Genomic DNA, 11,626 nt, shown 5'->3' with positions numbered 1-11,626 from the left:
ACGACCACGTCCTTTTGACCCTTGCCACTCCTGCAGTACATCCACGCCAAAACTAAGGACACATATGGGAGTTTGGGTAGACGGAGTCAGATATTCAGGGAAGAGCAGCAAATACTCACCGGGGAGAATGCAGATATTTGAGAAGAGTGACTTACCTGATCGACATCTTTGCCAGAATGGCCAAACAACATAGCTGGACTTACCTGAGAAACTCACAACTCTGAAGATTGCGACTTACCTTATGCCGACCGTCCATCACTGGGCTCTGCCCGACGACTCTGGTACTGTATGCACACCCTAGGAACGGTGATAAAGGGGACCAAGAAATGTAGACACGACAGCAGTCATGTACCCAACGCACCCTAAGATAGTTCCATGAAAGTCAGATGTCACAAGCAACAGGAGAATGTCGATGTAGACGAGAGAATGGTCAGAATCAGAGCGACTGGCATTTGGCGCCCATATTTAGGGCCGGCACATGCAGACTTGTTTGCGTACACCGAGAGCAACCGTGGAATAACCCCGTTCAGCTTGGCGTCTCAGGTGGTAAATCTCTACGGATGTAAAAACACGTTGCCGCCGCGGATAACTGACGGGTGATATTCAACGGTGAGATCCCATTTCCACGGTGCGACCGTTGAACGCACTTTTTGCCTTGTCGAACCGGGGGTTTTCCGGGGGCGCCAGGCCCATAGTGACAGAACGCGATGGCCAGATTTCTGAGCGAGTCTGAACGAGCAAGCGCAGCAATAGGGAAGGACAAGAGTCGGGTATAGCACCGATGTTGTATATTAGACCACACGTGAGTCCATACATGGTTCAACGTCAACAGGGATCCAGTCTCGCGCCAATTCTACTCACATTATACCCTTCAATGTACGTTAACGTCGACACCGATGGCATACGTACCAGACCGTCCGTGCACCGTATAGGAACGTGGCATTCATGCTTCACCCGAGACAGAATCCATTATGCCAGCTGGAGTCTGCTATTTAAGATTTCAAGATATACCACAGTACAACACCGTACACAGAGAGCGGATAAACACAGATGCACAGCAAGACAGCTAGCGTAATGTAGCGTATAACGTAGTATACTACCTCTACATCGTCTGTCGCCGCCCGACGACGATGACGACACGACAATTACACATCAGTCTGATACGACACAACCCTTAAAACGCGACAGCACCACGACAGGAGAACCGGAGGCAGACGAGACGATAGAGAGACCGCAAAAGCAGCGCCTGAATGCAGCAGTCAAACGGCTATGGCGTCGGAAAGGGAAGCTATGAGAGCGCGGCGGCAGTGTCCCCTGCAACCATAGCCACAGCTACTTCTCCGTTGCTGGCACCATGAACAGAAAGCGGGACATCGCGCCCAATCCCCTCAGGATCAGCCAAAACCATGAAGTTCAGCTTGTCTGCGAGACCTGCAGCACTAGCTCCCGTGTTCGCCCGACTCCGTCCATTCTCCACGCGGCCGCCATTGCCATTACCATTGCGACCGCCAGCCTTCGGGTTGAAAAGCTCAGCGCTCTTAGGTGGCGGCCGCTCAAACGCGGGGTCTCGCTCGTCCAACCTCCCGAGGGCCGTAGGTACAGGTGCTGACGGGGCCTGCGGGCTCGAGGTCTGCGATGTGGGGTAATGGACGAGCGCTGTACCTTGAGGATTCGTGTTTGCCTGCGGCCCAGGCAGCATGACGCGCGACAAAGACGCGTTTGTCCAAGCGCCACCAACGACAGGCTGTCGCGTTGCGGGCACGGAAGATAGTGGCGGGAAATCATTAGGCTGGAGAGCAGGCTGCGCTTGATGGTGAGGTGGCCCACCGCCCATCCTCGCGGGCGACATTGTGCGCGAGGCGGCATCGTTGTGGTGATCGTGGTGTCTTGGATGCTGCGGCTTGAGTCCAACGGCCCAATCGGGGCGTGCCGGGAGGGGATGCTTGGATGAAGTCGACGTAGAGGTGAACGTGCGCCGTGAAGAGGAAGAAGTCGTAGAAGACGACTGCACGAACGCAAAGTCGAGAACATCGAGAACAGAAGAGCGCGAAAAAACAGCAGCACGATCAACACCAAGCAAAAATTGTAACCGGCGAAAGTAAGGAACGAGGAAGGAAGGCGACTCACCGCTGTTGATGACGTCTCGTCCGCAGGGGTCCTAGCGCCAGCACTTCCGCCGCTTGACGTGCCGGACTGGCGCCTCATGTTTGTGCTAAGGCGAGGTCCGTATGCATCATTCTGAGCCATGCCGTTGGGCAGCCCACCGACATTATGATTGAATCCGGGGGCACCAGCGCCGGGGCCATACGTCCAAGAACCACGCGTTCGAGGACCACCACCACGCTTGTTGTTGATACTACCGTGGCCGTTGCTGTTCCGAGAAGATGTCCTGCTTATGTGGTGCCCGTCCATGCCGTGGCCCGTGTTCGATCCCACAGGGTCCGGCATAGGACCTGAGTGATACATCTGACTAGGTATCGGGGGCGGAGGCGGACCCATCAGTGCACCAGGTTGGTACGGTTGCTGGTAGTAACTAGGCATGCCGTACCCATACGGTGTGGGACCTGGAGCATAGGATGGGAATTGTGAGGGATTTTGCATCGGAGGAAGCATCGGGTGTCCTTGCGATTGGCTGTCGGGATAATGGCTGGTTGGGATGCCAGGCTGAGGATGCTGCGGTGGGAAATGTGGGTGAGGAGGCGGCTGCTGTTGGCCAGGCGACGACGAGTTAGACCACATGTAGGGTGGAGGATACGAGGGCTGCGGCGGTGGATTAGGTGGAGGCTGATACATCGCGTCGGGACCCCCGGGCGTGACAGGATCGGTATGCTGGACAGAAGGAGGCGGATAGTGATATTGAGGGTAATAATACTGACCCATGTACTGCTGTCCAGGAGGGTGAGGCTGGTAAGCAGGGTAGACGTATTGGCTGACGTAGCCTGAAGGCGGCGGGGGCTGAGGGTTACCCAGCTGTCCCTGCTCGTAGGGTGAGCTGGATGCCGGCTCATAGAGCGTGGGGTATGTGAACGATGGCGACGTTGCCCGCGAGTTGCGAGAGGAACCGGAACCGTTGGCGTTGAAGGATGCAACCGAGGACCTCAACGATCTCACCGAAGAGTTGGTCGAACTAGGACCCCTTCGGCTATCCCTCTTATCGCGGGTGACCGGTCCCGACCACTCGCTCTCCGTTGGAGCAGAGCTGGCCGAATCGTCAATGTCTCCGATGCTGCTTCCGCGCCCGCCACTCGTCGAACCTGACCCAGAGACAAGGCTGAACGTTGACGAGTTCGCGCTCATATCCTTTTCTTTCTCCTTCTTATCCTCGAAGCCCATGAAAATTCGTGACCTAGCCTGGTTGTACTCGGCCTCGCGCTCCTCTATCGTTTTGTAGCGCCTGGCGCTAGTACTAGCAGCGCTGCTAACTCCGCCGATGCTGCCAGCCTCAGACGCATCCACGTCGGACGTGTCCGCATCCTCACCTGCGGTAGAGCTAGGATGGGAGTGCTGTCGGCCGCGAGGGCCACGATCCGGGCGGCGCATGATCTGGAACGCAGGTTGCGCTGAGTCCTCCACGGGTACAAGTTCACAGATACGTCGCACAGGGCTGCGGGGTGCTATGCGTGAGCCACAGGTCGTTTCCACCACAGACACACGACTCACATCCGACTTTCTGTGCGGTAATAGACAGCGATGCTGCTCGTTACGGGATCCTTCTCTAAAGACAGCTTGTAGTAGGAAGAGCATCTATGGATGAGCAGTCGCTGGTATGATGTTGAAGGCGTGAGGTCGAGCCGCGGCCTGTGGCAACAAGAATGAAGTTAGCACGGATCCGCAAACCACATCGTGTTCACCAGGAATGGTAGGAGTCGCCACGCCCACAAACGAAGTGGCGCCATCGTGGGGGACGGGTGTCGTCGTGTGACGCCAGAAAGAGAGAAGGATGGACGCAGAATACGCCCGAGCACGTACCTGCGTTCCTTGATCAACGCCTCCATCTGTTCTCCGAGCTTCAGGACGTAAATTCGATCCTTGCTCTTCAGCGCCTCCACGATCTGCGGATCGGGTTCGACGTCCACAATGGTGCTTGCCGTCGCGCTGGGCTCCATCGCGCCTAAGACGCTCAAGGAGGACTCGGGCTTCGCACCAAGTGACGACGTCGAAGATGCGAGGTTGTATGAGGGCGATGCGGTGATAGGGCTCACGGACAGCGACCGCTCAGTGTGGATGTCGGGTGCGCTCACGCTGGTGCTTGCTGTGGCTGAGTCGCTGGATGCTGTCCCCATGCTTGTATCCGCAGAACTCAGTGACAGGCCCGGTTGCGTGTAATGAATCGCGTGCTCGGGAACTTCTGAGGGCGGTAGCATGAAATCTACGCGGGGCAAATGAAAGGATGCGCAGGCTCAGCGTGGAGAACGGGAATAAGGGCCTGGCCCGCTTCGCGGGTCCTAGGACGCCCCCGATAAGCGACATGCAGAACCACGCACCAGCAGACATTATCTTTTGTCAGACGAGTGTTTTGGTGGCTGCAAACGACGACCAGGAGGGGTTGTGGAGGGCGAATGAGCCGGGGTGCATCAGGTCAGAGGGTAAGTGTGTCCTCTGACAACTAGCGCCCATATGTCTCCAAAGTCGCCCAGCGTCTCCCAGCAAAACTCCGCCCGAGTCGGCCGGTCACGCCTCATTCTTGCATCACACACAAACCCAAACACGAAGGCAAGCTAGCAAGGATACGGATCATATATTACAGAGCATGTGGAGAGCATCCAAGCAGTAGTCAAGTATATACGATCTAATGTACATTCTCAGACTCAGGGTGGAAGAGCCCATAAATATTGAAGCTCAAGCTGCGAGTGCGTCGCACCGTCAGTTGACCGTCGGGGAACACATCAGGAGGCAACGTACCAGAACACAAAGATGAACATTCCGTATATAGCCAATCCTAGTGATGCCTTCGACAACAATTTGTTCGCGCTAGGGTCATCGCGTGAAAGCTGTATCGTTTGAACATAAGCGCCCGGAACAACTGTACGCGTGTGAGAACCAACTGACCTTCCACCAGAACAGGCCCGGAAGGATAAAGGAAATGGTTGTTGATCCAGTCGAACCGACGAAGGACAGAACTATAGGACGGGGCACGGAGGACGATCAACCCTCGTGCACGGTGAGCATAGAAAAACAAATGAACGCACCCAGCTTGAGATCGTCCACAAAGTAGGCGATCGTGAAGCCACTCGCGACAATAGCCATCGTTAACAAGCTATGCTTCAGATCGCTCATATCATGGCTAGGATGGTGCTCGTCCTCGATGATGTCGTCTTCCGTGGCCGTCACTGGCTTAGGAACGTGACCGGCGTGGAACACTTTATCCAGGCAGTTCCTGCATGGATGCACTTGCAAAGGGTACGAAAACATGACGAGGATCGCAATGGCCAGTTGGCCAACAGCGATAAAGAGAGACGTAGTTGGGTACATCGCAATGATGTTGGGCCCGACCTGGAGGAAAGTAAGCGGATGTCAGCCGGTGATACGCATGTTCCATCGCTGTAATTTGCCTTGGAACCAAAGGTTAAGTACCCGAAGACAGCGATGATCTCGTAAATCAATGCTGCTGAACCGATCGACGTGCCGATCACGATGTTCATCCTCTTCTGATTGTTCGACTGTATCTCATTGTATATCGGGAATAGCTGCAAGAACAGGTGTCATTCCAGCCCTGTATGATAAGAGGGGAAGCTTACGTTCTGCGCACAAGTGTAAGCGAACACCTGTACTGGGAATGTCGAGACAAATCCCGGTGTGAACTTGATAAGGTGGATCTCTCCTGGCTTCTGTGTGCCCTGGAGAGGGAAGAAGTAACAGACGATGACGATGACGACTAGATATGCTGTATCCCATCATCAATAGCCGTCAGATCGGTCCGTGGCGGCTATAGGGATACAATGCGGGGACTCACCGACGGAGAACAGTGCGACGTAGCTAGTATGTCTAAGACTGTCTAACTTCCGAAGGAACGTGAGGGGAACAAGAGGAATCATGATGAGCGTGATCCAGTTCTGCCCTGAAAGCATCCAAGTTGGCGGGTTAACGTCAGGCGAAGTCAAATCATGATATAGGGCCATGACGACGTTCGGCATGAGAGACTTGATGATGATGAGGTAGCTGCCACAAGTTCGCGATCAGCTAACGATATCGAAACGTCGTCAAGAGAGAGATGGCAGAGCATATATGCGACTACACAAGATTCGCGGCAATAGAGCATATTCGGCAGCGCCTTTGACATAGAAAGTTGCTCAAAGCAATCTAGAGATAGTAGAAAGTTCGTCTCAGCTTAATTCAGAGCAGAGGTTAAGAGCGAGATTCGTACCAGGCAGTGCCAGCCTCTTCCCCTCGCGCTACGGTGAACACATTGTACACTGGATTGAGACTCGGCGCCATCCACTTCACCTTCGCTCCGAGAAAATTCTCCCTCGTTTCGAGCAAACATGATATAGCTCTAGACATAAACAACCTAGGTCATGGCAAATATGCTCTCATAACCGGTTTCCGATGTTACTGGCGAGCAAAACACAGCACATGTCTAGCACAAAGGGTGTCTTCGTTGCTCTTCGGAACACTCCGACACGCTGCATGCCCCGTAGGGAGGGCCTTGAGGTCACAACATGTCAGATGTGAACTCACCTAATCGACACGCCAAAGCATTTGATGGCGATGGCGGCATCGAAGAAGACAGCCGCCCTTGGGAATGTCAACTCTGCGACGGTGAAGAACGAGGCCCGTCTATGGGGCGCCTTCGCTGCACACAGTGACAGCAGGTAGAGGCCGAAAGCACCAACAGCTCCGGAAAACGCGCATGTAATAATGCCCGGAATGAGGCCCGCGGACGCCAAAGCCTATGTTCGCCATGAGCAAGCGCACGTCTTTCAGTGAAATAAAGCTCCTTACCAGTGGGAAGGTAAGCATGCCTATGTCGTGGGTCAGTATTATAACGCACACCGCATGCAGAACGTAGCTACTCACCACTACCAATAATCGTATTTGCCAAGTTACTAGTCGAGCTCGTCAGAGTGGCATGCCCATCCTTCTTCGGTCTCCTAGCCGTCGCGTCCGCACCGAGTAACGCATCGTCCTCTCGAGATGTCCTTGGGTCGTCCACCGTGTTCTGGGGATCGCGGTGGCCCTGCGTGGCGCCGTACTGCACCATCTCGTAGGGATCGTCGCCGTCAACGTCCAGAGCCGAAAAAGTGCTTGAGCGATGGCCAGGAGAGACCAAGTCAAGGGGAGTGGAATGGACGGCGGTGCGGCGGTCTGCAGAACTGTGTGGCAGTCGCCAGGATGCCGAAACAGGCGCTTTCGTGCGGGATGCGCGATCCGGAGCCAGATTTGTCAGCCACGGAATGTCAGGCGTTCGACCTCTCTTCAGCCTTGATTGACCTCAGTTTGATATGTGAGGAGAGTGCAAGGAAAAGATGAACCTTTGAATTCGGTGAAGATGCCACGACATGCAGATCACGGATATTGCATCGCGTAGTGAGTTCTACAGCCTCCGAACATCGTCCGCGCGGAGCCGGCATCCGGCTGTTTCTCTTGTCTATTCGGGTTTATTTGCACATGTTAGTTTCAAAAGGCTTTGTACAACAACTGCAAACAAACGTTTCCCTCTGGCCGTCATGACTCTCCGCCACCGTCCCGCGTACGAGGAGGAGGATGCCTCGGCTTTGAGGCTCGGTCCTGGTATATGCTGTTTTTCTATGTTCGTGTCTTATATGCGAGCTCTTGGCTTTCAACAGAGTTCAACAACGCTGGTTGTCTACTCATCTCCGAGGTCCGCTATCTTCTTGAACACAGGCCATCCGAGAAGGCTGCTCCGGATACTGCGTACGTTTTCTTGGCCTACTGCCCTCACTTGCATCCTGAAGTGTAACTAGTGTGTACAACAAGACGCTCGAGTACGTGAAGACTTTCGCGAAGTTCGACAAGCCGGAGGCTGCGGCAGCTATTCGAGAGCAAGTCACGATATCCTGCTTCACCCTGTCTACCGACCAACCTGATACTTTGCACTGGTTAGGACGCTACGGCGGGAATCTGCACTGACCCAGTTCGAGATTGCCCAGATAGCCAACCTATGTCCCGTGACTGCCGAGGAGGCAAAGAGCATCGTTCCAAGGTGCGTAAACGTAACACTTTGCATTTCATACAGTTCACCCGACCTCCTACCGTTGGCAGTCTCGTCAAGATTGACGACGACAAGCTTCAGCCTCTCCTTGATGAGATCCAGACGATGCGGAAGTTCCAGTCATAAGATTATCTCTCCAACCGGATGTATCAATCTGCACCAGTCTTGCGAGCTATGGTTCTGGATTCCTGAATACGGTACGCCCTCTTCTCGATGGTGTAACAAGCTACAACCACCAAAGGCATGTCCGACAACTGTCAATGCTTCCCTGAACAGGCCTCACTAGTTCCGTCCATCGCTCGGTCCTTCTGCGTGAATCTAGTGGTCATATAGACTGTCACCATGTACATATTACACCAATTCCCTTTCTATGACATCTGCACGAGTCTTCGACTGTGCGAGAACATTCACATCGAGATCCACCTACCTCATGCTTATTCGGACTTCAACCAAGAGCACGTTCTGAGACTTTGTAGCCTCGTTTTGCCGAAGTTTCGTGTGCACAATAGATATATTACCCTAATACCACCGGTACTAGTACTTACCACATGTACGGCGGTAAGTAGTAGTGGTAGACTGTGCATCTTTGGCGCCTACTTGCCGTGGGGCCAGTACACGCGTACGGCGGGCAATTATATTTCTCACCGGTTGAAGGGAATTACCATCTGTCGGTTGTCCTGCCCTCTGTCTCAACCCACGTCTGCGTCGACGACTTGACATAAACTTCGGGCAGCTTGACTTGAATTCGCGCTCAATAGGTAGCATACGTTTGCTAGGCGCTTGCTGGACGACTACATACCGGTTGTTCAATCTATTGCAACTCCGCACCGTCGTGTTTCAACCACTGCTCGTTTTTGTAAGCTGCCTTTCTGCTTCATACCCATTCGGTCTCTCATTTGCTATGTTTATATAAAATATGGTGCTACGAGTGCAGCGCAGAGCCGCCTGTTCTGACCAGGGCGCCGCAGCAAGTGCCCGCAGAGCGCTCGGGAGCGAGATCGCGAAGCACACCGACGCCATCCTCGACCTGAAGGGCCGCCTGAGCGCCATGGCTCCTATATCCAAGCTGCCTCCAGAGGTCCTCTCAGAAATATTTGCGGTGGTCGCGAAGGTGTATCAAACCACGCGAAATCCCCCCCGTTTCCGCCCCAGACGGACGTACAAGTGGATCATTGTCACACACGTGTGCCGGTCCTGGCGACACGTCGCTCTGGAGACACCCCGCTTATGGAGCAGGATCGTCCTGTCCGACCCTGAAGCTACGCAGGAAGTCCTCGCCCGGTCGAAGAAGGCCCCTCTCTGGGTCACTGGCCATGTAACCTGCCGGGATGAACCCAGGAGGAAGCTCCTCGACGCAGTCATGAAGGAGTCCTCGCGAATGAAGGAGCTCGACTTGACCGGCCCCGTGCCCATCTTCCAAAGCGTTGCTGCTCTGTCGAAAGGCGGGGCAGAGTTGCTGGAGATCTTGTCGTTATCGGGAAGTGGCAGATGCGTCCCAGACATTACCATCCACCCTCTGTATCACACTCTACCGGTGTTTTTCGGGGGTCATACACCCAACCTCCGCCTGCACGTACATATGATCTCTGTCAAGTGGGACAACCCCGTGTTGTGCGCGACGCTCACGAACCTCACTCTTGTGGCCAAGCATGATCTCACGTCCAGACTGGGCACTTTTGCTCAGCTTGTCAGTGCGCTCGACAACATGCGCGCTTTAGAATTCCTGGGACACCATCCCACGGCTTCCAAAGGACTCGAGCATGCTCCCCGCGTCCCAGCGCACCGTGCTTCTCCCTAACCTCCGGAAGCTCACCCTCTCGTCCTACGTGCTCGACTGCGCCAACTTCCTCAACCACGTCTCCTTCCCCGCAGACACGCGCCTCGTCGTCACTGGGCGCACGGAGGTCGGCATAGAAGAACTCGTGCGCGTCCTGAGCGAGCACCTCTCGCGCGCCCTGCCGCTCCTCACCGCGCGCATCTCCCCGGTCTACACCTCGCAGATGCGCATCTCGGGCTGGCGCACGCTCCTTGCCGGGCCGCCCGCGGACAAGTCCGCCGCGCCGGCTGCAGACGTTGACCTCTACCTGGAGGCGTACCCACACCCGTGCGTGTATCACGCGCTCGTGCGCCGCGCGACGTTCTTCGGCGCCGTGCGCAGGCTCGAGCTGCAGTCGCTGATGGCGATGTGGGGCTGGCAGGACCTCTTCGCGACGCTGTTCGCGCGCGTCGAGGACCTGCGCGTTCTCGCGATCAGCGGCCAGCCCCAGCTCGGGCTCCTGGAGGCGCTGTCGGAGGTGCGCCGCGAGGCCGGGGACGGGGCACGGGGCAGTGTGCTGTCGGCGAAGCTACACACGGTGCAGCGCGTGAAGTTCGGCCTCTCGTACTCGGAGCTCGAGTGGGAGTATCTGGAGCAGGTGCTGGGGTGGCTCATGCTGCGGTGCAACGAGGGCGTGCCGATTGAGATGCTCGAGCTGCGGGAGTGCACCGACATCGTGGCCGAGGACGTCAATCGGCTGAGGGAGGTTGTGGCGGAGGTGGACTGGGACGGAATCGAAATTCACGTGATCAAGGAAAACGAGGACGAGGACGTGAATTTCCTCGACGTTCCGGACGACGACGACGACGACGACGACGACGACGACGAGGTGGACTGGACTCCGTTCGGATATTGACGTCCTGAAATAGTGCGCCGTTGGTCTCGAGGCGTGCAATCGTTCTTCTGTACATAGGGTTGCGTTATGGAAATGCTCTCCTTCGACACACGTGATCCCTTGGTTCCTGTCTTGAAAAACACGGAAGGAGATGGAGGACCCGGGGGTATTACGACTTGAGGATGTACTCATACCTTGACTTGAAGTAGGGTCCGGACTAATATAGCGGTTGCTGTAGTGGTCTACGCGACTATATGGATGGCCGTTACTGTATTCGCGACGTTAGTACTAATAGGTATATATGTAGTGGGGACGGCGCTAACACACGGGGGTACGGTCACCTGACGGACGCGACGCCGTGGCTGGCGCTAAAGGGGGTTTGGTTGAGCTGGAATCGCTCGTCCAATGCGTGCAACCCGCAGATGTCGCTAAGCTTGCCTTTCCACGCCCATTGACGCGCCATGTCCCGTCTCCCACGGTTGCGCTCTTCCTCCCCAGACCGCACAGCTCTGGTGTTTTGGACAATGATTATTGTCCAGGGTCTATGACAGCGTAACTCGTGCCACCCCCTCGCCGCTTTACATCTGCTTTGTCTCTAGTAGTATATAGGTTAAGGGCTCGCAGCCCAGGATCCTCGTCCCCTCGCCCTTCGGGAGCTCGCGCTCCTCGAGCTTTCGTTTTTGCCCGCTGGTTGGTGCACACCACGTCGTTCACGGTGTTGCCCAATGGGGACCACCAGCTCCTTTCTTCGGCGATCCGCTCGCCACCCCTCCGGGCATCCGTGCCCTCGCCACTCGCCACT

The 11,626-nt window shown here is 55.6% G+C and overlaps 4 protein-coding genes across 4 annotated transcripts; 2 read left to right on the top strand and 2 right to left on the bottom strand.

Moving 5' to 3' along the window:
• Window positions 1-1,288: 1,288 nt before the first annotated feature.
• On the bottom strand, window positions 1,289-4,283 carry DICSQDRAFT_167201 (uncharacterized protein; the record flags this gene model as incomplete). Its single annotated transcript, XM_007362784.1, has 4 exons — window positions 1,289-2,005; window positions 2,128-3,604; window positions 3,661-3,798; window positions 3,970-4,283. The coding sequence occupies 4 exons, from the start codon at window positions 4,281-4,283 to the stop codon at window positions 1,289-1,291; spliced, it is 2,646 nt and encodes an 881-aa protein (XP_007362846.1).
• A 439-nt stretch (window positions 4,284-4,722) lies between these two features.
• Window positions 4,723-7,372, bottom strand: DICSQDRAFT_178560 (vacuolar amino acid transporter 5). Its single transcript, XM_007362783.1, has 10 exons — window positions 7,018-7,372; window positions 6,943-6,962; window positions 6,679-6,890; window positions 5,954-6,159; window positions 5,739-5,884; window positions 5,553-5,687; window positions 5,190-5,493; window positions 5,050-5,120; window positions 4,903-4,991; window positions 4,723-4,844 (listed from the first exon to the last, which is right to left on the bottom strand). The coding sequence occupies exons 1-10, from the start codon at window positions 7,199-7,201 to the stop codon at window positions 4,790-4,792; spliced, it is 1,422 nt and encodes a 473-aa protein (XP_007362845.1). The 5' UTR covers window positions 7,202-7,372; the 3' UTR covers window positions 4,723-4,789.
• Window positions 7,373-7,660: 288 nt separating this feature from the next.
• Window positions 7,661-8,688, top strand: DICSQDRAFT_178559 (RNA polymerase II). Its single transcript, XM_007362782.1, has 6 exons — window positions 7,661-7,731; window positions 7,788-7,875; window positions 7,926-8,003; window positions 8,066-8,164; window positions 8,224-8,370; window positions 8,450-8,688. The coding sequence occupies exons 1-5, from the start codon at window positions 7,668-7,670 to the stop codon at window positions 8,297-8,299; spliced, it is 405 nt and encodes a 134-aa protein (XP_007362844.1). The 5' UTR covers window positions 7,661-7,667; the 3' UTR covers window positions 8,300-8,370; window positions 8,450-8,688.
• A 171-nt stretch (window positions 8,689-8,859) lies between these two features.
• Window positions 8,860-10,845, top strand: DICSQDRAFT_178558 (uncharacterized protein; the record flags this gene model as incomplete). The annotated part of the gene is made up of 3 exons (XM_007362781.1): window positions 8,860-9,029; window positions 9,108-9,860; window positions 9,925-10,845. The coding sequence occupies exons 2-3, from the start codon at window positions 9,222-9,224 to the stop codon at window positions 10,843-10,845; spliced, it is 1,560 nt and encodes a 519-aa protein (XP_007362843.1). The 5' UTR covers window positions 8,860-9,029; window positions 9,108-9,221.
• Between the last annotated feature and the right edge of the window lie 781 nt (window positions 10,846-11,626).

This window comes from Dichomitus squalens, assembly GCF_000275845.1.
Source record: "Dichomitus squalens LYAD-421 SS1 unplaced genomic scaffold DICSQscaffold_5, whole genome shotgun sequence".
NCBI lineage: Eukaryota > Fungi > Basidiomycota > Agaricomycetes > Polyporales > Polyporaceae > Dichomitus > Dichomitus squalens.
Note: the sequence above shows the minus strand (reverse complement) of the source record. Positions and strands in the feature narration are given on the sequence as shown.